General features: G+C 40.7%; 1 protein-coding gene across 3 annotated transcripts in view; it reads left to right on the top strand.

The window, feature by feature from the left end:
- Positions 1-26544, top strand: part of LOC129441439 (uncharacterized) — a 116729-nt gene that overhangs the window by 51757 nt on the left and 38428 nt on the right. The window contains exon 1 of one of the 3 annotated variants that reach the window (XM_055201091.2): positions 16371-21008. The exons of the other annotated variants lie outside the window; for them this stretch is intronic. Coding sequence (XP_055057066.2) covers positions 20754-21008 — 255 coding nt within the window. The 5' untranslated portion in view covers positions 16371-20753. Of the gene's footprint in view, positions 1-16370; positions 21009-26544 lie in introns of those variants that run through there. 3 annotated transcript variants of the gene reach the window in all.

Raw genomic sequence — 26544 nt, 5'->3', positions numbered from 1 at the left:
CAAATTAGTTAGCCACTCACCGTTACGAAGACAATGCTTGACGGAGCACATACTAATGTACGCTAATGTTTAATGTTGTGCACAACGTTTTTATAACACGAACCCACAGTGTTCGGCGCAAACTTTAGACTTTTATAAAACCAAAGCGTCTTCTCTCCGCCTCTTTTATTTAGCGAGAGTGTAAAGTTGCGTGAGCTTATTAAATCAATTTCTCTGAAAGGAGCATGTTAACTTACAACAAAAGCAGCTGTAATCTCATATAGTGTTATATAAGTGCACGGCTGCGCGTAGTTTAAACGTGTCATTTCTCCGTCTCGCGTCATTTCTCCGCTTGCGTTTTAACTCGCAAGTCGACAAAAGAGACGGATTAAAAACACCAAATGTAAGCGGGAATGCGTCTCTCTTGTCCACTTATAATCCAATCGACCAAAGCGTGTCTTAATACCAGGTGTAAAAATGTTGTGAAGAAGACACTGCGTGACTGCTTCCATGCCACCTGAACTGAGAGACTGACTGACTGAACTGAAGTGAAGGGGGTGGGGGATTGGCTGCTGTCACTACAGTGAGTGACCTGGGTTGCCATTAGCAACCAATAGGGCGCACTCTGCTGGACAAACAAGTACTTACATCTTTCAAAAGCATTTAATGTGTTCTGTAACAAACGTTCATATCGGCTGCATATCTGCGGCTTATACGCCGATACAGATATATCTGCGACATGCTCATATCGGCCGATAAAATCGGCAAAACGATAAATCGGTCGGGCTCTAATCCATACTTTTATCTCAGACACGCAGCGTTCGAGAAAAGCAATAGTTGTGTAGTCACCTGGTTCAGAGTGAATGTAGATCTGTGTGTCGTCTGCGTAAAAGTGGTACTTAAGACCCAAAGATCTAAGTAGGAGACCGAGAGGCATGATGTACATACTAAAAAGTAGTGGACTTAAAATCGACCCCTGAGGAACCCCATATTTGACTGAACCAGTTTTAGATCTGTGCCCGCCCATTTAAACAAACTGCTTACGGTCTGAAAGGTAAGATTTAAACCAAAGTAATGCGGTATCAGTGATGCCAAACACAGATTCCATACGAGTGAGCAGAAGAGAATGATCGACAGTATCGAAAGCAGCGCTGAGATCCAGGAGAATTAAGATTGACAGGCAACCAGAGTCAGCCGCAAGTAACAAGTCATTGGCAACCTTCACCAATGCTGATTCTGTACTATGAAACTTGCGGAAACCAGACTGTAGGGGCTCAAATAAGTCATTTAAGGTAAGATGTGTATGTAGTTGGAATGACACAATTTTTTCAACAATTTTGGCTAAAAAGGGGAGGTTTGAGATGGGGCGATAATTGTTAAAATCGTCTCTGTCGACATTAGGCTTTTTCGGTACAGGGGTAACCGCCGCAATTTTAAGAGCTGCTGGCATGACACCCAATCGCAGCGAGTCATTTATAATGCTTAACACTACAGGGCCAACACTAGAGAAGCATGATTTAAATAAACTTGTTGGAACCGGGTCTAATATGGAGGTTGTGATCCTCAATTTAGAGACTATTTGGCTCAAGGTGGTTAAATCAAGTGTAAAAAAGTTAGTGAGAGAGGTGCCAGAGAATTGAGAAGCATTGGAAGCATTTTCAGCTAACCCATAGAATCTGAAAGCGGAGTTTCTAAGCTTTCCAACTACGTGTAACACATGGAAATCTGATAAGATTTGGAGAAGTTATGGCCATTTGAATGTAATACATTCAAGAAAGAGAATGCCGAGGAAATAGAGAAAGAAAAGTTAACCCTTTTCCCTGCCTGGAGAGACAATAGGGCTCATTTACATCTCATTTAGCTAAGCCATTCCCCTGTAAAGCCGTTTTGAGATACAGATGTTCTAGCATCATATGTAGTATTTTGTGACAGAAGTCCGGATGACAACATGCAAAAATAAACAGGGCTTTTTACCTTTGTGTTGATTAGAAGTCGAATCCAGTCTGTTTCAGATGTGTGAATCATCCAATGACCATTTTTGTCACAAATGCGTATAATCTGTGAAATATAGATATATATATATAGTCTATTGTTTGCATCAGATTTCGCATGAACGTCTGGTAATAGAATATAATATACAATCTGAGGACTATTTACATCGTAACATGTAAGGGTATATGAGATTACACTCCGTAATTTACATTCCATTAAACACATGAACCCGCCTTCAAAGTTTGTATTTAAAATAGGGAGGTAGTATAATAGATAATCCAAACAGCGCCGTCGAAAACGTGACGTCCTTTAGGGATGTAACCAATCACTCGCTCGTTCCTCCATCAGCCAATGACTTGGAAAATATTGATAGACAAAACATGTAGCCAATTATATAACTAAATCAACGATCTCTGTGTGACTTTTTTGTGTGTGTTTGACTTCATGCTGCGCTGCAAGAACTGACAGACAGATGACGTCATGATTAAACTACTCCGTAAGATTTCTTGAAGAGCTCTCGTGGTACTTTGACGTCATCCGACTGCGGCGCCACATGAAGTCGAGTAAGACAGTGACGCGGCTGACGTACGACATGGCTGACGGTTTTCTGTTGTGCACCAGCCTCCTTTTTTGTGCGCCCGAGCTTCGTTTACAGTCTGGGGAGATGCACGCTGTAAGTTTTAAAAAAAACTTAGCAAATATGTCTGAGGAATAGGTCAGCCGCGTCATTACAGTCACATGACTTTACGCGGTTCACAACAGAACCAAAAGAGAAGACCATAATTCTTGCTATTTTGAACCAAAATGTATTTTCGACGCTTTAACACATTCTAACTGACCCACTGATGTCACATGGACAACTTTGATGAGGTTTTTATTACCTTTATGGACATGGAAACGGTACATAGATTTTCAATGGAGGGACAGAAAGCTCTCGGACTAAATCTAACGTTAAAACATCTTAAACTGTGTTCCGAAGATGAACAGAGGTCTTCGGAGCTTAGACCGACATAAGGGTAAGCAGAGGTGGAAAGTAACGAATTACATTTACTCACGTTACTGTAATTGAGTAGTTTTTTTGTGTACTTTTACTTTTTTGAGTAGTTTTTAAAATCTGTACTTTTACTTAACTCATTCACCGCCATTGACGAGTTATCTCGTCAATTATGAGTTAATATTTAACTAACAAATGTGCCTTTCTGGACGAATTTCAAAGTGAAAGTGTAATGCCGCCAAACCGCCAATTTATCAAAAACGGAAGTTAAAATGATTTGACGATTTATTTGAACTGCCTTTATGTTTGATAGTCATTCTGAGTCTGATCTCTAAAATAAATTTCTTTACAAAAACGCATTTTATTAAGCTTTTTGCTCAAAATGTTGTATTTTTGAAGAGAAATATCCATATTTCAGTGGTCAAATTAAGTGGAAAAAGTAAATATATAATGAAAGTTTACCCCATTTTGTTTGTTTGTTTGTTTGTTTGTTGTTTGTTTGAAAGCAGAGGGTGTGTTCTTTAATTTGATATAATTTGTATGTTTATATATTTATAGAAGATAATTTTTCCTGCAAGGAATTTTGTGAAACTTTTGTTAGAAAGGAAAAAAAACTCCCGCACACTATCATATACTCTCACGACCTTCATCAGGTATACAAAAAACTTCACATTCGTCTCATTTAAGAAATATCACATGACTAATCAACAGAATCACATCTGCGCTCACTCAAGCTCATTAGGCATACCTAGACACCTCTCATAAACAATTACAGGTTGAAATATAACAGAGAAAACACACTCCTGTTTTTTAATTAATTACAGTCATTAAAAGCACAATCCACATGTAATCAAACAGTCTCAAGTTATAATTCTAAACAGTTACAGTGGTCGACATAACTCAATAATCACCAAATTCATAAGGAAGAGTTATAATATGAAGCACATTGTTTCAAACAGTTCCTACAAAAGATATTATAAAAGACATATTGTTCCAAACCGGTATTATAACATCACATTGAATAATGCCTCATCATTCATACCCATAGGTGATAAATTCTGAAGGGTATAAATCCAGAAAAGTTCACGTCTCTATAAAAGCAATTCAAGGTCACCCCCTCTAGGTGGCAACTTTACTTTCTCAATTCCACAAAAACGTAAAGAGGTAACATCATGATTAAAAGACAAAAAGTGTGCTGCAACTGGATAATTTAAATCTTTTCTTCTTATAGAACTCTTATGTTCACTAATTCTCTGTTTCAATTGACGTGACGTCTTTCCCACATATCCTAAACCACAAGGACATCGGATCAAATATACAACATGAGTAGAAACACAAGTAATTACAGATTTAATTTGATATTTTTTACCAGTTCTTGGGTGACAAAAAAATTATGTTTTACACGTATTGTTGCATTGAGCACAGTTCAATTCAATTCAATTCAATTCAATTCAATTTTATTTATATAGCGCTTTTCACAATACTTAATTGTTTCAAAGCAGCTTTACATTAATAGAAGCAGTAAAAGCACAAAAAACGACAGATAGCACAACATAATAATAAATAGCATAAGCAGTCAAATTTGCTGCGGCTATGACTCAACATTATGAGCGAGCGTATTACTAATGTAACGTCTAGAAGAAGAAGCTAAGTTAAGCCCAAGCAGGCTACCTCCCAGGGTTAAAAAACCCCCTAGGAGAAAAAACAAAAACCCCGGGTTGTTTAGCCGAGGAAATAAAAAATAAAAAGTCCTAGGAGGGAAAAACCCTTGGGAGATATACATGTATATACACACATATAAGCGGATAAGGAGATTAAGCGGAGATTAAGCGGAGATTAAGCGGAGATTAAGCGGGTTCTGCCGGTGATCGTTGGTCAGGCATCAGCTGGGCATCACATTGAGGGACGACCAGTAGATCAGAGGTGTGTCGACTTTCACATCTACCGGAACTGGGTCTGTTTGTCCCATTGTCCTCAGGGTTGAGGACAAGACAGGGAGAGAAAAACAAAATCATATTAGCGTAGGGGCCGTTCACATGTAATGCAAGTGTCACACAGTGATGTGGTTTAATCAGCTTAGTTTCAGACAGACTAACTATTGCGGCATAATTATATTATCCACAGTTGAGGATTTTGCAAATTGGGGGCCCACTGCGACGGTATATATGGTAACTAAGGGTCACCTTCCGATCTTTAAGAGAAAATGAAACCTGTCGACCCCTTTGACTAAGGCCTGTAACCCCACTGTCGTCGTTAATGCAGGTTCAGTGGCAAACGGGTCTATATTGCATACTATTTACAAGATCACGAGAAAACGCCAACATCGCAACCTGACCATACGTGTCAACCCGTTTGACTAAGGCTGGAGGCCCCACTGTCGTCGTTAATGCAGGTTCAGTGGCAAACGGGTCTGTATGGCAAACTATTCACAAGATACATGAAAGCGCCAAAATCGCAACCCGACCATACGTGCCAACCCGTTTGACTAAGGCCGGAAGCCCCACTGTCGTCGTTAATGCAGGTTCAGTGGCAAACGGGTCTGTATGGCATACTATTCACAAGACACACGAAAATGCCAAAATCACAACCCAACCATACGTGCCAACCCGTTTGACTAAGGCTGGAGGCCCCACTGTCGTCGTTAATGCAGGTTCAGTGGCAAACGGGTTTGTATGGCATCCTATTCACAAGACACACGAAAGTTCCAAAATCGCAATCCGACCATACGTTAAGATAAGGTTTTCATTTATTTATTTGGTTGGTCTGTGTTATGACCGCGAGTGCTTTGTTCCGTACAAATAACTATTTCGAGTTAAGTACCTTTACTAGACAAATTATGCGAATGCTTTGTTGAAGAGAAAAGTTTTAAGTCTAGATTTAAAATTATCGACTGTGTCTGATTCTCGGACATCGGTTGGTAAATCATTCCAGAGCTTAGGGGCTAAGTAGGAAAAGGATCTTCCCCTTTTAGACACTTTTGATAGTCTAGGGATAATCAAGAGACCAGAATTTTGCGACCGTAGTGTGCGTGATGGATTGTATTCTGATAGTAATTCTCTAAGATATGAGGGTGCTAGGCCATTTAAGGCTTTGTAGGTGATTAGTGATATTTTAAATTGTATGCGATATTTAACTGGTAGCCAGTGTAAAGATGCCAGAATTGGGCTTATGTGGTCGTACTTTTTAGAATTGAGTAAGTACCCTTGCGGAAGCGTTTTGAACTAGCTGAAGCTTGTTTACTTGATTTGCATGGCATCCCCAGAGTAGCGAGTTACAATAGTCTATTCTAGAGGTCATAAAAGCATGGATAAGCTTCTCTGCGTCAGATGTAGACAGTATATGGCGTATTTTCGAGATATTTCTAAGATGGAAGAATGCTGTGCGGCAGACGTTGGCGATATGACTATTGAAGGATAAGTTGCTGTCTAACATCACACCTAAGTTCCTAACCGTGGAAGATGGCACCACAGTGCAGCCATCTATGTGCAACTTGTAATCTGACATATTATGTTTGTAGCGATTCGGTTCAATAATAAGTATCTCTGTCTTATTGGAGTTCAGCTTAAGAAAGTTATGTGCCATCCAGTCACTAACATCGCTAAGGCAGTCTATTAGCTTAGAAAACGTGTGTGTTTCGCTGGGATGTGAGGAGATGTAAAGCTGGGTATCATCCGCATAGCAGTGAAAACTTATGTTATGTTTCCTGATAATGTCTCCTAGGGGTAACATGTATAACGAGAACAGGATAGGACCTAAAACCGATCCCTGCGGTACACCGTATTTAACCAGGGAGTGATATGACTCTTCCTCGTTTACATAAACAAAGTGATAGCGATTGGTTAGATACGACCTAAACCAGGCTAGCGCCTGACCACTGATACCAACATAGTTTTCTAGTCTATTGAGTAAGATTGTGTGATCTATTGCAGTGGTTTTCGGTCTTGTCCTGGGGGACCCACGGCTCTGCATATTTTGTATGTCTCCCTTAACTGACACGCCCAGTTCTGTTCATGGATCTCTCCCTTAATGAGCTGATGATCTGGATCAGGTGTGTTAGATGGGGGAGACATGCAAAATGTGCAGGGCAGTGGGTCCCCTAGGACAAGATTGAAAACCACTGATCTATTGTGTCAAAGGCTGCACTAAGGTCTAATAATATAAGAATTGAGATTTCACCACGATCGGATGTTAATAGGAGGTCATTTGTAACTTTTTTTTTTCATATGTACTATTATTTGTCAAGAATGTGCGTAACTGGCTTGCCACTACCTTTTCTAATATTTTCGAAAGAAAAGGGAGATTTGAGATTGGTCTAAAGTTATTAAGCTCTCCCTGATCAAGCTGTGGTTTTTTAATCAGCGGTTTAATAACTGCTAGTTTGAAAGCTGTTGGAACGTATCCTATTTCTAGCGATGAGTTAAAGATATTTAGAACCGGGGTTGACACTACAGGGAATACCTCTTTAAGTAGTTTTGTGGGAACGGGGTCTAATAATACAGGACGATGATTTGGATGATGTAACTAGTCTAGAGAGCTCATCTATTGTAGTAGGTTTAAATGAATCAAGATGTTCGTATGGTAGTCTAGTGTTAAGTGAACTAATAGGTAGAGTGGTGGCTGCTTGGGTAGCTACGATGTTTTCCCTTATAGCCGTAATTTTGTTAGAAAAGAAGTTCATGAAGTTGTTACTATTGTGTTGAAGTTTACTACTGGTTTCTGTTTGTTCTTTGTTTCTAGTCAGTTTTGCAACTGTGCTAAAGAGGAAACGAGGGTTATTATGATTCTCATTTATAAGCTTGCTAAGATAGGTAGATCTGGCGGTTTTAATAGCCTGTCTGTAGTGTTTAACACTCTCTTTCCATGCTGCACGCCATACCTCTAACTTTGTGCTTCTATAATTTCTTTCCATTTTCCTAGTTGCCTTTTTGAGTGCTGCGGTGTGATGGTCATACCATGGAGCTGGCGGTTTTTCTTTGATTCTCTTTTTTCGAATGGGAGCAACGGCATCCAATGTGTTAGAACAGACATTGTTTAGGTTTTCTATTACAATATCTAGATCGTCACAGTTATCTGCTACATGTTTAATTTGGGACAGGTCTGGAAGAGTGCTAATAAAGCTATCTTTAGTGGTGGAAATTATTGTTCTGGCTAATCTGTAGCATGTTGTGGATTGAGTGATCCTATCTAGAGGTATAGTGTATGACACAAGGTAATGGTCAGAAACTGCATCACTCTGAGGTGATATTTTGATGTCATTAATATTGAGTCCGAGTGACAGAATTAAGTCTAATGTGTGTTTGCGAGTATGCGTTGGCCCTGTCATGTTTTGTCTAATATTGAGAGAATTTAGAACATCCATAAACGCACGTCCTAATGCATCTTTTGGGTTATCCACATGAATATTAAAATCACCAATGATAAGAGCTTTATCTACAGTGACTACAAGCTCAGACAGGAAATCTGCTATTTCTTTAAGGAAATCTGCATGGTGGCCCGAAGGTGTATAGATTGTAGCTAAGGCAAAAGAGAGCTGTTTGTGGTTACGATCAGTTATTTCCATATTTAACAACATTAGTTCAAATGATTAAAATTTTAGTTCAGATTTTTGGTTTACTTTAAAAATGTTGTTGTATATTGTAGCTACACCACCCCCTCTCCCCTTTAATCGAGGTTCGTGTTTATAATAATAGTCTTGTGGGGTGGATTCGTTTAAACTAATGTAGTCATCTGCTTTAAGCCAGGTTTCTGTTAAACAGAGTGCATCTAAGTTTTGGTCTGTAATTATTTCATTGACAATAGGTTCTTTATTGGTAAGCGATCTGATGTTAAGAAGGCCGAATTTTAACATTCGAGGTTCATCTGTTAATGTATTGTTTTCTAATTTTATATTAATCAGATTTGTACCAGATGTGGCAAGCGGTGCTCTGTATTTATTTGTTCGTGGAACAGATACAGTTGAAATGTGTTGATATTCTGGTAAGATTGACTCGAAGTGCTGGGATATAAGTGATCTTGACATATCACGGCAGCTAACAGACGGACGGTTAAGCCGATCCGTCTGTTTCCTGACACCTGTACCCTGGATAGTCAGACTGTATTAGAAGTAAGACTATTGGTCAGATTTATAGAGAGAATCGCCCTTCCTTCCTGAGACGGATGGAGGCCATCTCTCTTTAGCAGGTCAGGTCTCCCCCGGAAATGCTTCCAATTGTCTATAAACCCTAAGTTATGCTGAGGGCACCATTTTGACATCCAGTCGTGAAGAGACAATAATCTACTGTAAGTTTCATCCCCCCGGTAGGCGGGGAGGGGACCAGAGCATATTACATTGTCTGACATTGTTTTAGCAATTTCACATATCTCTTTAATATTATCTTTGGTGATCTCCGACTGGCGGAGTCTGATGTCATTCGTGCCGGCGTGAATAACAATTTTAGAAAACTTACGCTTAGAATTAGCCAGCACTTTAAGTTTTGATCTAATGTCTGAAGACCTGGCTCCCGGTATACAATCGACTATGGTGGCTGGTGCCTCAATGTTCGCGTTTCTAAGTATCGAATCTCCAATAACCAAGGCACTATTAACAGACGTCTCAGTCGGTTTATTGCTTAGAATATCGAACCTGTTAGAAATTACCAGGGGGGTCTTGGGTGGGCACCGGATACGACTGTGCCGCCTGACAGTCACCCAGTTAGTCGGCCGCCTTGACTCAGATGACGGAACCGAGCTATGTGTATTAGGTTTAATACTAGGCGCACCCGAAACAGTGTTTGTAGCATTAGCGTTATTAGCGTTTGTAGCATTAGTGGTATTAACTTTTGTAGCATTAGCGGTATTAGCATTTGTAACATTAGCGGTATTGCTGTCATCAACTAACGTTTGGATGCGCGCTGCTAGTTCTGCAATCTTATCCGTCAGTCTTACTACTTCAATACACTTAGCACAAGTAAACCCCTCTGTGCTGATGGAAGAAGCTAAACTGTACATGTGGCAAGTAATGCAGGTTACAATAACAAGCGGAGTCTTACCGCTTTCATGTTGGGTGATGGCGTCTTCGGTCACCTGGACGCGGTCCGTGAAGCTACATCGCGAGGGAAGCTCGCTCGCAGCAGGCCCCGATCGCCTGCGGACGTCTGTAGCCAGGGTGATGTGAGGCACGCTGAATCTGCGAAGGCCGGGCAGCAGCTCCTCCACGGCTTCCCGATCGCTGGGCGATGGCGTCTCCGTTCCCTCGAGCGCGGTCCGTGAAGCTGCACCGCGTAGGGTGTTCGCTTTTTGCACGCCTCGGTCGCTTGTGAACGTCTGGAGCCTGGGTGAACTGGGCGCTGTACGTCGCGTAGGATCTGCGATAACCGGGTATCAACTGCTCCACAGCTTCCCGCTCAGGTGAGGACAGGTCTGAATAGCATACATTGGATGAGTCTGCCATTAGATCGGCAAATGGTAACCACACTGGCACCTGTTTGTTGATGCTAGCGGGCTATATGCTAACACTGGGTGTTTAGTAGTGAAAAATCGTTTCACGTGGTATTACTGCTCAATAGTTGTCACGGTAAAGTATTCTTGAGATGAACGAATATGTTATATTATATAAATAGGAACAAGGTAGTCAGAAATAGGATTTGGATGATAAACTCGACGGAGCTCTGATCTATTCTGTCTGTACGCTGGCAACTACGTCAGCAGCCTCCTCCAGTGCCCAGCAGCCTCCTCCAGTACACTGTACACTGTACACAACACAATACACTGTACCACAACGATAATTGACATTTTGTATAGGGCTAAGTAGACTCTGAGAAACGCGAGGATTCTCACTCTGAAAACGCGCATGTACAAGTCTATCTTTTAGATTCCTAGCACGCTTATATACAAACAAAGGAGGGTGACAATAAATATCTCTCAACTCTGGATCAGAAGACAACAAATGCCAATGTTTTTTAAAAATTGATTTTATCATATGTGATTTGGGTGAATAAGTTGTAATACATGTAAAAGAATACTTCCTTTCTCGTTTTTTTCTTCTTTTTTAGTAATTCAGACCGCGTTTTTTTAAAAGCTGCATTAAACGCTTCATCCACCCATTCTAAAGTGTAACCTCTGTGCAAAAATGTATTCTTCATAGTATTCGCTTTCTCGATAAAATCGGAATCAGAGTAGCAGATCCTTCTCAGTCTGTAGAATTGACTTTTAGGCAGTCCTTTTTTTTAAAAAGTTGGATGAAAACTATTAGCAAGTAAAAGTGTGTTTCGATCAGTCTCTTTTGTGAACAAAGTTGTATGCAGACTACCTTCATTTTTTGTACCCACATGTCGAGGAAGTGTACTCGACATGAATCAATTTCAGAAGTAAATTCCAAGTCGTCAACCAGGTTATTCAAAAATGAAACAAATTTTCGAGCCTCATCTTGATCACCTACAAAAATACAGAAAACATCATCGATGTATCTATACCATTTAAAGCGTAACTAAACCCCTGGTCAGAGCCTGACTCCACCCCCTGGCAATATTTGAAAAATGCAAGAAAAGTGGGCAGATCCCAACAGAGATAGGGGGGACGAACTAAGTATGTGGTGAGATCGTAACAAGGGCGTGGTAAGCTTGAACCTGCTTACGTCACGAGTCATTTTTTGGACCCTACATTAAATAGGAAAATTCAACTGCAGTAGCCACCGTTTAACCTGAAGAGGGCAGCACTCAGACGTTTTTACACCATATATTGTAGTATTGAAACACTTTATATCCAAATGCCAAAAAACTTACTAAAATCAATGAACAGCACTAATAAACCATCATTCTTACAGATCAGTAACTAAAAAAAGTTGGATTAGGGTTTAGTTACTCTTTAATAATCTGAGAGTGAAAAGGGTTATTCTCTATATTTAACACATACATTTCTTCAAAAAGACCCATAAATAGATTGGCATAGTTAGGTGCAAAATTTGAACCCATTGTTGTTCCACTTATCTGAAGAAAAAAAATCTTTATCAAAACTGAAATAATTGTATTTTAAAAGATACGAAGCCATTTCGATAATAAAGTCTGAAGGTGGGCTAGAGTCTTCACGTGATGAAAGGTAATGTCTGAGAGCCCCCAGCCCTTTTTCATGTGAAATATTGGTATACAGACTTGTTATATCCAAAGTTAATAATAAAGAACCGTCTGGTAAATCATGTACCTCCGAAATTTTATTAATGAAATCAGTGGAATCTCTGATGTAAGATGGTAACACATCAACAAAAGGTTTTATAAAAAAATCGACGTATTGAGATAAAGGCGATAGAAGAGAATTCGTTTGTGCCACAATCGGACGACCTGGAGGATCAATGAGTCTCTTATGTATTTTTGGAAGTGTGTAGAAAACAGGTCTAATCGGATATTGGCAATATAAGAACTTAAACTCAGACTGAGATATCCAGCCAGCTGTTTTCGCATTCGTTAAAAATGCAAGTATCTCAGATTGATAATTATTAGTAGGGTCATTAGGAAGTTTTTTATAAAACTTAGTATTCTGTAATTGTGAAAGAATTTCACTTTGATATTTACTTGTGTCTTGGACCACAATTGCGCCTCCTTTATCCGCAGATTTTATAATAATATTAGGATCACTCATTAACTCATTCAGAGCCTTTTTTTCATTCAATGTAAAATTATGTGAAACTGGTCTGCTAGAAGAGCAAGATTCCATCACATCTTGTTCAACCAAACGACAAAAAGTATGAATGGTGTGGTTAGACACATTTGGGCAAAAATTACTTTTAGGTCTAAAGGGTGTCGTAACTGAATTCGAGTCTGATTTGGAGAAAAAATAGCGTAACTTAATCTGTCTAAAACATTTAAACAGATCCACCTTTAGACCAAAACAATTAACCCCACTAGTAGGTACAAACGATAGTCCTAGAGTTGAGAGATATTTATTGTCACCCTCCTTTGTTTGTATATAAGCGTGCTAGGAATCTAAAAGATAGAGTTGTACATGCGCGTTTTCAGAGTTAGAATCCTCGCGTTTCTCGGAGTCTGCTTGGCCCTGTGCAGGATGGCAATTATCGTTGTGGGAACTGTGCTCAATGCAACAATACGTGTAAAACATCATTTTTTTGTCACCCAAGAACTGGTAAAAAATATCAAATTAAATCTGTAATTACTTGTGTTTCTACTCATGTTGTGTGTTTGGTCCGATGTCCTTGTGGTTTGGGATGTGTGGGGAAGACGTCACGTCAATTGAAACAGAGAATTAGTGAACATAAGAGTTCTATAAGAAGAAAAGATTTAAATTATCCAGTTGCAGCGCACTTTTTGTCTTTTGATCATGATGTTGCCTCTTTGCGTTTTTGTGGAGTTGGGGAGGTGGATTTGCCACCTGGAGGGGGTGGCCTTGAGTTGCTTTTACAGAGACGTAAACTTTTCTGGATTTATACCCTTCAGACTTTATCACCTATGGGTATGAATGATGAGGCATTATTCAATGTGATGTTATAATAACGGTTTGAAACAATGTGTCTTTTATAATATCTTTTGTAGGAACTGTTTGAAACAATGTGCTTTATATACTACTCTTCCTTATGAATTTGGTGATTATTGAGTTTTGTCGACCACTGTAACTGTTTAGAATTATAACTTGAGACTGTTTGATTACATGTGGATTGTGCTTTTAATGACTGTAATTAATTAAAAAAACAGGAGTGTGTTTTCTCTGTTATATTTCAACCTGTAATTGTTTATGAGAGGTGTCTAGGTATGCCTAATGAGCTTGAGTGAGCGCAGATGTGATTCTGTTGATTAGTCATGTGATATTTCTTAAATGAGACGAATGTGAAGTTTTTTGTATACCTGATGAAGGTCGTGAGACCGAAACGTTGTTGTGAATAAATTTTTTTCAAATTGCAAGTATATGATAGTGTGCGGGAGTTTTTTTCCTTTCTGATACGACCTAATTGTTGGTCTTTTTTTCCTACGCACCTATTCACTACAGGTGTGCGATGGAGTTTGTTCATTAAGTGAAATTTTTGTTAAAATCACAAAAATGCAGGTGGGCAACTTTTCTCAAAAAGGCTGGCGGTGAATGAGTTAAGTATGTTTTGTTTAAAGTATTGTACTTCGCTACATTTTAAATCATATCCGTTACTGAGTAAAAAATATTTTAAAAAGCAAGGTGATAAAGACGCGTAACGGATGATTGATGGGCGAGGGAATGTGCAAAAAGAACCATGGAGACGGATGAGACAGGCGCGCGCTAATGCAGACCCGCCTCAGTTCAAATCTTATGAAAGAAACCCCTGGTCATATTTAAGCGACCACTTTCCACTGACGCGAAGCGATGTGTTTCATTCCTATGAAAGGTATATTCATGCTCTCGAGTACGAAATTGCAGACCGGGTTTTACCGCTCATTTGCACGACGCGTTTTTAATACAATGCGCATTATCCTCCGCAGTCTAGCAGCTTCACGTCAAGTCAAACACAACTTCAGAACGTCCTCGAGAAAGCGCAGGTCATTAGACATTGCAGAGAGAGAGAGAGAGAGAGAGAGAGAGAGAGAGATAGAGAGAGATAGAGAGAGAATAAAGGTCTGACATCACGTACCCAGGTCAGGGAAGCTAGAAGACAATAAACGTGTCAAAAATGCCACTCATCTCATTATATGCTCATTTAAACTAGATATATAGTTTAATAAAATAATGTATGTTACCAGCAATACATCAATTACAACCTTACTATAGTGATTGTATTTACAAGCTGCTGACCACCTTCAAAAGTGCATAACTCACATGTAAAATCATTAAATAATTCCATAAATGTTTCTTCGTTTAAAAAAGCTTTTTATTTTATTAACTTTTTGTTATTGCACTTTAATTGTAAAGATGTTCCTACAATTAAAAACAACAATTAAAAAGAACTATACTAAAATCCTCCACCTCTCCCCGCTGTAAAAAAAGTAACTTTTACTCTGAGTAAAGTTAAAATGATTTACTTTTTACTTTTACTTGAGTAGATTTTTAGACCAGTAACTTTACTTTTACTTAAGTAAAATATTATTAAAGTAACTTTACTTTTACTTGAGTACAATATTTAAGTACTTTTTCCACCTCTGAGGGTAAGTCATTAATGACATTATTTTCATTTTTGGGTGAACTATACCTATTAAGGAGCCACGCTGTTCCCTTTTTGGGTGAGGGCAAAAACAACCGCTTATCCAGTATGTAAATATACACAGACACATGTCAAGATCACATATATCCCAGCACTTAGAGCGTATCTTACCAGAGTACCAACACCTTTCAACTTTGTCTGATCCTCGAACAAACAAATACAGGGCACCGTATACCACATCTAGTACAAATATTAATAACATAAAATTAGAAAACAATACATTAACTGATGAAAAATTTGGCCTTCTTAACAATAGATTGCTTACCAATAAAGAACCTCTTGTCAATGAAATAATTACTGACCAAAACCTAGATGCACTCTGTTTAACAGAAACCTGGCTTAAAGCAGACGATTAGATTAGCTTAAACGAATCCTCCCCACAAGACTAACTTCTGGTGTGAGAACGCTGCCGCGCTACTGCTGCCGCTTCACACTGGTGCTTGTTTGTTTGTCTGCTGACACTGCTAATACATTTTGGATAAACTGGATACAGTTTTTATCGAGATTCAACAGACCTGGATTATTTTCTGGACTACTTGCTTTATTTAAAAAGCTTTGAAAGACTGACCTGGCATTTTCGCGATCCTTGTCACACTGATCGGCTACGAGCCCTCTCCATACTTATTTACATCCTTCTCGACATTTGGCAAGGTGAGTCTTCACTCTCTCTGTCATTTGTGGTGTCAGTCCTTGGTATGGTTGGGTAGCCTTCCTTTCTGTGGGTTGCGTGGATTGTGAATTCGATTCGGTTCTGGCTAACTTAGTTTAACCGATAGTTAACTTAGTTAAACCGCTGCTGCTGCTTTCTGACCGCTCCATCAGCTTTAGTAGCTTAATTATTGCAGACTTTTTCGGTCTTTCTAACTCAATTGAGAACTGCTTTTCTTAAATAGAAAACTTCAACTTTTTAGTGATTCCTAACCGGCCGACGTTTCTGATCACGGCATCTGGTGTCGCTCCCTTTCCAAGGAGTTATCCAGGAGCTCTTCTGCAACAATGTGTATCAGCCAACTTCTCATGTGGATTATACTTTATTCTGTCTATCAACCGGTGACAACGATACTGCATTATACAGCGGCCGAACTCTTCTCACTGCGATTTTCTGTAACCGAACCACCACTGACCCTTCAATCCCACCAGGATATTATATACTACCCTTGGCAGAAATACATCCATCGCGGGTCACGACGGAATTGTATCTACGATGACACAGGTCCAATACAATCGTTTTTGGTCTTCCACCTCACCTTCACCAAACGGACGGTCCATCACAGTGTGTTAGCCAATATTAAAAGGGCAATTAGTACCAAATCCGTAACGAACGGTCTAACTTTTGGTTTATTCAACACTCGCTCATTAACAAACAAAGGACCTCTAATTAATGATATCCTGAATGATAAAAAGTTTGATTACCTCTGTTTGACTGAAACATGGCAGCAACCTCATGATTTCTCGCAGTTAAATCAAACGGTTCCTCCGGGTTTTGTTTACACCTGTCAACCCCGTACCTCTGGCCGAGGTGGAGGGCTTGCGATACTTTATAATGAGAAGTGGAAAGTCTCTCCCATAACTGTGCCTTTTGTATGAATCATTTGAATCCACTTTTTAAAAAATCACTGGACCTGTTCTTACTATTATAGCTAATGTCTATCGTCCGCCCAGGAGGAATTCATTTTTTTTAAATGATTTTTCTGTATTTTTAACACTGCTGTGTTCTGCATCTCACAATGTTATTATATTGGACGATTTTAATATACACATAGATAATGTGAATGACACTCTTACCAGAGATTTTATATCAGGCCTTAACAGTTTTGCAATACAACAATTTGTTGATTTTCCGACCCACTGTAAAAGCCACACTCTTGACCTTATCTGCTGCTCTAGTGTAACCCCTTCTAACTGTCTCGCATTGGACTTGCCCATATCAGATCAAAAGTTAATATCATTCAGTGTTAACTTAATGGTAGAAAAAAACAATATGGACCATTTCATCTCTTTTCGGAATGTCAAGAACATTGATTTATCAGCTCTCTCTAATGAACTTGACAATTCCAACATGAGATGTATTTTTTACTCCAGATGACTTAGTTTCCCACTATAATGAGGGACTACATAATGTGTTTGATAAGCTTGCACCTCTAAAAACTTGGACTGTATATTTTTCTCATTGCGATCTCCCATTTCTGCTTAACCATGACTCACCTCTCTCTTTATTTTGTAGCTTTGAACTCCCGACTGTTGAAGAAATATCACGTTTCATCCGACAGCGCTTTTGGTATTCTTATAAAATACGCGATTGCAAACAGTACAATTCTTATTTACTTGCGTCTAGGCGCATATCTCCACACAGCAAGTTTATTAAACACAGGATCACTCGCATGTGCATACATACTGCTTTCATGCTCAACACGTGAGGGAGTAACTTAATGGTGGCGGCTGTAAACAAACATTGATATGTTTATCACGCTTGTCCCTTGTTGTGTTTCTACTATAATGATAACAAAAACACAAACAAGAGTTCAGACAACGATAGGCAGTTCTTTTGAGCTTTTTACTGCACAAAAGTAAGCCTCTCGCTGGCCAACCAAACACTAACCTTGTGTTCATTTTTACAATGGCCAAACAGTACCTTTACTATGATTACTATGGTTTTTAAAGGTATACTTGTGAAATTCATAGAAAATATTTCTATTTATTTCTATATACACACACATATATAATTTTTTGTTATAAATTCTCAAGTGAACCTTATCATGGTTTTACTACAGAGAAAGTTACATTCCCGTTGAACATCCCCACAAGGCTCATTATGTGGCTCATTATGCAACTCTTTTGTTCCTCAGCTGTCAATCACTGATTATTCAGGAGCTTTCCCGCCACCACGCATATGGCCTTTCCCAAGCAAAAGTGTCTTAGAAATTGTAAATCAATATATTGCTTTATGTGAATGAGCAGGCCGGATGATTTTCACATCATTTTGAAGAAAAAACTCTAGACTACTAGATCATATTTTGAAAAGTCTTGGGAAAACATGTTTAGAATGAGTTTTGTGGACTTATATCAGTGACTTAAAAAATTAGCTTTTTCAAAAACCACGCATAAACATTTTTCTCTCAAAAATACAAACATGTACATACTGTCATGACTCCTGGGTGATCTGTGGTGTGTGTGCGTTTGTTTATTACCTGTTCCTCACGTGTGCACTTGCCCCTCCCGCTCGTTTCTGTAATCATCCGCCAGCTGTGTCTTGTTTCCCATCTCTATTTATTGTCGTTTGTTTTGTCTCCCGTCACACGCTCATTGTCATGGTTGTTCATAGTCACGTGTCCAGCCAAGTCTGTTTTGTAGTTCCTGTCGCTCTTGCTCTTGTCTCAGGTCCAGTCGCCGACATTCGGATGCCTGCATCTGCCCGGGATTCAGCCGGTGTGTGACTGTGTTGTTGTCCTCAACTGAACTCTGTCCTGTTCTACGGTACAGCTGGGTTGCCTCGCCTTTAGGCAGTTCACCAGCCTTTCTGGTTCTCTGAGACTTTCGTGCAGCTTAGTGTGGATTACCTTTTGCTTCGGATTTCCTGTCGTCGGTGAGGATTACATCGATTTATGAGTGTAGGATTGGTATAACTGTGCGTGTGTCTATTAGGTCTTGTTGGGGAGTGAAGATAGAGGTGGTTAGAGTGAAGGGTGGGATGGGGGTTGAGGGGAATGTGCTTGGTTCACATTAACTGGTGAATTTGTAGAAAAACTATGAAAGGTTTCCAGGTTTCTTTAAAGGCAGATATATTATTGTTTTTATGCGCTATGGTTTCTTCAGTCAAAATGAATTCTGTGATTATGGTTGATATGACAAGATGATTTAGATTTCCAGTTTTGAAAGACTATTCTCTTAGCGACAGCTAGAGAGACAAGGACTGGAGTTTTATATTTGGGAGGGATGGGTGTATCAGAAATAACTCCTAGAAGACAAAGTGTAGGAGACAGTGGGACTCTGCAGTCCAGAATTGAAGACAGTATGTTGGTTACTGTAGTCCAGAGGGAGTGAACGGGCTGGCAGAGCCTGGTGGCATGGAGGTAGGTGTCTGTGTTGCCAGAGGTGCACTGTAAGCAGGTATCTGTGTCAGATAGTCCCATTTTAAATAGTTTGCTCCGAGTGATGTGGGTTCTGTGGATGGTTTTATATTGTATGAGTTGTAGATTGGTGTTGGTGGTCATGTTGAAGATGTTTCCACAGATCTGTGTCCATAAATCCGGGTTTGAAGGTAGCGTGAGGTCATTATTCCATTTTTCCTTAGGCAGGCTAATTGTGGGATTAGATAAATATTTCCATTATTTTGCATGAGACTCGACTCTGAGTTTTTCCTGACAGAATGAACGCGTCAGAGATGGAGTCTGCGAATTTAGAGGATTCTGATCCAGTACAGTCTGCACTTAATCAGCAGGGAGCGGTTATCGCTCAGCATTCATCGCTGCTCACTGTGGCAGCCAGAGACTTCCGCACTTTGTCCGAACAATTTTCGGAGTTGAGTATCCGTTTGGACCAGATCACCCAGCCGGTTGGAGGGCAACCTCTTCCTACACCCACTGGGACACCTTTCAACGCTGAGCGTGAGCCACACGTGGTGACTCCTCCCACCTTCGACGGAGATCCCAACACCTGCCGGGCCTTCCTGCAGCAGTGTTCCCTAGTTTTCGCCCTCCAGCCCCGGAGATTTGCCACCGCTATGTCCAAGGTAGCTTTTGTTTTGACTTTACTCACCTGGAGTGCGAGGGAATGGGGAATGGCAAGCCCCGTGCACGGCTTCGTTTGAGGCTCTCGAGGGAGAAATGCGTCTTTTTGATCGATCCCTCCGAGGCGACATGGCGGCAGCCGAGTTGGTGAGGCTACAACAGCGAAGATCATCCGTCACGGATTACGCCATCTCATTTAAGACGCTAGCCATCACCACCGGGTGGAACGATACGGCGCTTCAGGCTCAGTTCCTCGAGGGCCTTAACCCTTCCATCCAGGACGAAGTCGCTGCACGGGATCCACCTACATCTCTAGAGGCTGCGATCGACATGGCGTTGAGGATCGAGTCGCGACACCATCAACTTGATCTCCGCCCGGTCGTTTCGCCAGACTGCCTTTTTACCGGAGGAGTTGGTTTCATCACCATTACCTGATACAGAGGAGCCGATGCAACTGGGTAATCTCCGCCTTACCGCCGCTGAGAAACAACTTCGCCTGTCAAGTGGTTTGTGTTTATACTGCGGTAAGGCGGGGCACGTTGCCGCTTCATGTCCAGTAAAAGGTACTGCCCGCTGATGATCTCGGGTGTTTCGGTGGGTGTGTCATCTCTCAAACCTCCCGTAAGCCTCACTATTCTCCCTGTCGTTGTGGTTTTTAATCAGTGTAACTTCCAGTCGCAGGCTCTGTTGGATTCCGGGGCGGAGGCGAGTTTTCTGGATGCTGGTTTGGCTGGTTCCTGGGATATTCCTGCTATCCATTTGTCCTCTCCTCTCTCTGCTTGGACGTTAAAGGGACAGCACATGGCTATGATCACCCATCGCACACCCCCTGTGAGTTTGTTTGTTTCTGGCAATCATCGTGAGGAAATTATATTTTATTTGATGGTTTCATCCCAATCGCCAGTTATTCTAGGGCATGACTGGTTGTCTAAACATAATCCTCATGTTGATTGGCAGAACAGTGTTGTCTTGTCTTGGAAGTCTTTGTGTCATGTTTCATGTCTCGGTCCGGCTCCCTCTGCTTCTTTGTGTTCTACCTTTCAGATTCCTGCTGCCGATCTCTCGGGGGTCCCGCCGGATTACTCTGATCTGCATCGAGTGTTCAGTAGGGCTCGGGCCACCTCCCTACCTCCTCACCGGTCGTATGATTGTTCCATCGATCTCCTCCCAGGTACTTTTCCGCCTAAGGGTCGAGTTTTTTCCCTTGCTAAACCAGAGAGAAAGGCTATGGATAAATACATAAATGAAGCACTTAATGCCGGTCTCATTCGTCGCTCCTCGTCTCCAGCGGGTGCTGTTTTTTTCATTGTTAAGAAGAAAGACGGGTCTCTTCGTCCGTGCATTGACTATAGAGGGCTTAATGACATTACTGTTAAGAATAAGTACCCCTTACCATTAATGTCTTCAGCTTTCGAGTTCTTACAGGGAGCATGCGTGTTTACCAAATTGGATCTGCGCAAGGCTTATCATTTGGTACGTATCAAAGAGGGCGATGAGTGGAAGACAGCCTTTAATACACCTTCAGGACACTGGGAATACCGCGTTTTACCTTTTGGGCTTTGTAACGCACCGGCTGTCTTCCAAACTATGGTAAATGAAGTGCTGGGAGACATGATTAATAAGTTTGTTTTTGTGTATCTCGATGACATTCTCATCTTTTCTCCCTCCATGGAGATACACACCCAGCATGTTCGCCTAGTGTAACAACGGCTATTAGAGAACCAGCTTTTTGTTAAGGCGGAGAAGTGCGAGTTCCACAAACAGTCGGTTTCGTTCCTGGGTTTTGTTATTGCCGAGGGAGAGATTTGTCCCGATCCTACGAAAGTAAAAGCGGTCGCCGATTGGCCAGTACTCGACTCTCGTAAGGAGCTTCAGCGATTTCTGGGTTTCGCCAATTTTTACCGGCGTTTCATCAGAAACTTTGGTAAGTCAGATCGCTAAAACTCTTACTGCTCTCACTTCCACTGAGCTGCATTTCCGATGGGATGGAGAGGCTCAGGAGGCCTTTGATAAGTTAAAGTCCTGTTTTATCTCTGCTCCGGTTCTCTCTATTCCTGATCCGGCTAATCAATTTATTGTGGAAGTAGATGCATCTGATGTCGGAGTAGGCGCCGTTTTATCACAGCGGTCACCCGTTGACGGAAAAGTGCACCCGTGTGCTTTTTTTTCTCACCGGTTAAACCCAGCGGAACGTAATTATGACATAGGTAATAGGGAGCTGCTGGTGGTTAGACTTGCTCTGGGTGAGTGGCGGCACTGGCTGGAGGGAACCTCGGAGCCCTTTCTGGTCTGGACGGATCATAAGAATCTTGAATATATCAGTTCGGCCAGAAGGTTAACATTTAGACAGGGTCGTTGGGCACTTTTCTTTGACTGTTTTAACAAGGTTAAACCTGTGATCTTTGCCCGCAATAATTCCCCTGTCTCTGCCCCCAAACCCCCTGCCCCTCGTCTAGTGGATGGTGCTCCTGCCTATATGGTTAGGAGGTTACTAGATGTTCGCAGCAGGGGCAGAGGTTTTCAGTATTTAGTGGACTGGGAGGGCTATGGATCGGAGGAGAGGTGTTGGGTTCTGGCCCGGGATATACTGGACCCCGGTCTGATCGAGGACTTTCGTCGGCGACAAGGTGAGCCCCCCTCTGGTCCGTCGGGTGCCGGTCGTGGAGGGGGGTACTGTCATGACTCCTGGGTGATCTGTGGTGTGTGTGCGTTTGTTTATTACCTGTTGGTGACGGTTCCTCACGTGTGCACTTGCCCCTCCCGTTCGTTTCTGTAATCATCCGCCAGCTGTGTCTTGTTTCCTATCTCTATTTATTGTCGTTTGTTCTGTCTCCCGTCACGCGCTCATTGTCATGGTTGTTCATAGCCACGCGTCCAGCCAAGTCTGTTTTGTAGTTCCTGTCGCTCTTGCTCTTGTCTCAGGTCCAGTTGTCGACATTCGGATGCCTGCATCTGCCCGGGATTCAGCCGGTGTGTGACTGTGTTGTTGTCCTCTACTGAACTCTGTCCTGTTCTCCGGTACAGCTGGGTTGCCTCGCCTTTAGGCAGTTCACCAGCCTTTCCGGCTCTCTGAGACTTTCGTGCAGCTTAGTGTGGATTACCTTTTGCTTCGGATTTCCTGTCGTCGGTGAGGATTACATCGCTGGACGTTGCGTGTGGTCTCTTTCTTCTCCAGTTGACTGAGGATTTATGGTGTTCGTCTTCCCTGTCTTTCTCCTCTCTCTTCTAAATATATATATTTCCATTATTTCACATTAGACTTGACTCTGAGTTTTTCCTGACACATACATGTTGATCATAAAATATTGTAGCCTAGTTTGTGCTGAACGCAGTGGTATGAGACTTTTGCCATTTTTAAGCAACTGAAAAAAGCACAAATGTCGGTGCATGTCAAAACTTCCCCAGGGCCCTAAAAACCCCTTAACCCCCTGGGTTCCAAAAACGCGGCGCCATGTTTTGATGTGTTTTCTTCTTATCATGGCAGAATCAACTTAAAATACTCCATTATTTATAGTCACACACTTACATGTTTGACATCATTAAACACAGTGATAAGTCTTCTTTAATATGTGTACATTCACAATAACAACAGATATTTGTGTTTTTGTCAAATAAAGAAAATAAACAGGGTGTGCATCCAGACATTTCTGTCTCCGCCAGCTGTCTCTCAAAACACGTTACAAAAATCAATTGAAACTCCGCGATTACTCGTCACACAAGCATGATACACACATCCAAAGAAAGCCTGTAATGTCTACTTTTAAACAAGCTAATTATAATCGAAATCAAATAATGGCTGTTTATATAATCTGCATTGAAGTAAAGAGAGTACCGTTTTTTCTGGCTGACTTCATTATTTTTAATGCGGTCACGCCCACAGGCGGTACACGCTGTTGACATGGTAATGATTTATCTTTAACGTTACCTAAGAAAAACAATGGAGGACGCACTGGAGGAGGATATTTGAAGTAAGTAACAGTTAATTTATACCATTTATATTTTCTATCATGTAATATGCTCATGGCTTGTGCAGTTCAGCCTACATACAGTAAGCAACCTCAGCAGACTGCACGCTTCGGATTGAAAAACTTTCACATTGTTTACAAACGAGGACGCAATCTCACGTAATGGCGGATTTCACTGTTGCATGCTGTACAGTGTTAAACACAGTTATTCACTTATATACTTCATGGCAACTTTCAGTAAGGGTGCATTGCTGTATCTTTTAAGTGTGTGCTGTAATATGATTCCATGTTTACATGCTTATTTACAAACGAGTACACATGACCTCCCGTAATGGCGGATATCTGTTACATGTTGTACAGTGTTAGACACAGTTATTCACTTTCGTATCCTTCATGGCAACTTTGAGTATTGCTGTACTGTGGGATTTGCTGTAATATGAGTCCATATTGTTTACATGATGCAAGGCAATTCCATACATCACGAGCGCCGCTGAGACGCGAGCTCGCGCACATGGACGCCATATGCGATGTGTTTTTAAAGTTCATACGCACTTACAGAAACGCGTTTAAAACAGAAGCTAGACGATAAGGGGATGGGCATCTGAAAACAGTCATCTGAAAACAGCTTTTTATATAATTAATCACTGCAGATGTTTATCTGAGATGTTCTGAATTTAGTTTATGTACATGATAGTTTATATGAATGTACTATCAGCGATATTTACCCATCAGTTATATATGTAAGGGTATTTCTGTGTACAATTTATGCTAACAGCTGTTCATAACTCTCTTACAGGTCTGCATCCCTCTCATCAGTACAAAACTATGATGTGGAAAAACACATTTTGGACATAAAGTTATATGTTAACATGAGCCGCATGAAGTTTACAGCTCTGTTGTTTATCAGTTTCTTATACAAGTTAAGTTTTTGAATAGAGTTTGTTTCCAAATAAAATATCCTACTGACCTTCATTTCTATTTTGATTATATTGTTAACTTCTTAATAAACCTCAAACAAACAAGTATACATTTGTCCCACATTCTTAACTGTAGTTCCCAACATTCCTGCCTCATTATGCAGCTCATAATGCGAGCCTTTGTTTGCTAGCTGTCAATCAATCCATACGGCCCCTCTAAACAAAAAGTGTCGATTTCTAAAACAATATATTGTTTTACGTGAATAAGTAGGCAGGATGATTTTCACATCATTTTAAAGAGAAAACTCTAGACTAGATTCTGTTTAGAAAAGTCTTGTTAAAACATGTTTAGTATGGGTTTTGTGGACTTATATCAGTGACTTAAAATTTTTGCTTTTTTAAAAACCCCGCATAAACATTTTTCTCTCAAAAATACAAACATGTACATACATGTAACTCATATAATATTTTACCCCAGTTTGTGCTGAACGCAGTGGTATGAGACACTTGCCATTATGAGACACTTGCCACTTGCCAATATGTTTAAAGCAACTGAAAAAAAACAAATGTAAGAGCATGTCAGAACCTCTGACAGTGTCCCAAAATGGTCGGACCCCAGAGGGTTAAAGAATAGTCTGTTTGAAAAATTCCAGTCTGGTTTTCGACCATTGCATAGTACAGAAACCGCCATGGTAAAAGTCGTTAATGACCTACTGATGGCAGCTGATTCTGGACTTTTAACATTACTCACCTTACTCGATCTAAGTGCAGCCTTTGATACAATTTCCCATCATGTTCTCTTAGATAGATTACGCTCTATAGGTATCACTGGCATTCCTCTTACCTGGTTCAGATCCTATCTTTCCGGACGCACTCAATTTGTTTAGCTAAAAAATTTCAGGTCAGCCTGGTCGACTTATCATCCAAGCAAAATTCTACTCTTCTGCCAACCTCTTTCTCAGATTGTCTAGAAGAGATTAAATCCTGGTTTTCACACAATTTTCTCAAATTATATACTGATAAAACATAGGTTCTTCTTGTTGGCACTAAATCCAATTTGTCAAAATCTAATAGCTTCACAATTTCCATTGACAGCTCTACAATATCCCCATTCTCTCAGGTTAAGAGTCTGGGTGTTGTCCTCGATAGCACTTTGTCTTTTGAAAAACATGTAAATAATATCACTCGCTCTGCATACTTTCACCTACGGAACATCAGCCGTCTTCGTCCATTTCTCAGCCCCAATTCAACAGTCATTCTTGTTCATGCTTTAGTCACTTCACGTTTTGATTACTGTAATTCTCTTCTATTTGGCTTACCCGACAAACTCCTTTACAAACTTCAACTGGTCCAGAACTCAGCAGCCCGTATAATTACTAGAACCTCTTCCATTGAGTATATATCTCCCATTCTCTTTCACTTACATTGGCTTCCAGTTAAATATCGAGTAGAGTATAAGCTTCTGCTTCTCACTTTCAAAGCTCTTCATAATCTAGCACCTTTATATCTCTCTGAACTGCTTCACATCTACACCCCGAAGCGTACACTTCGATCTTCCTCTTCTGTATCCCTTGTAGTACCTTCCGTTCGCTTAGTCACTATGGGGTCCAGGGCATTTAGCTGTGCTGCCCCTCACCTCTGGAATTCTCTTCCAAAATCCTTACAAGAAAGTGATTGTCTGGTTACTTTTAAATTGCATCTTAAAACCTACCTATTTAAATTAGCTTTTTCTGATCAGTTTTAAATATTGCCGATGTTCTGTTGTATTGTCTTGAGTTTTATGACTGTCATTTTACTAAACGGTGTCCTTGAGTGCTCTGAAAGG

The sequence above is a fragment of the Misgurnus anguillicaudatus genome, chromosome 2 (genome assembly GCF_027580225.2).
Source record: "Misgurnus anguillicaudatus chromosome 2, ASM2758022v2, whole genome shotgun sequence".
NCBI lineage: Eukaryota > Metazoa > Chordata > Actinopteri > Cypriniformes > Cobitidae > Misgurnus > Misgurnus anguillicaudatus.
The sequence above is the reverse complement of the archived record's forward strand: the minus strand, read 5'-3'. Positions and strand labels throughout refer to the sequence as shown.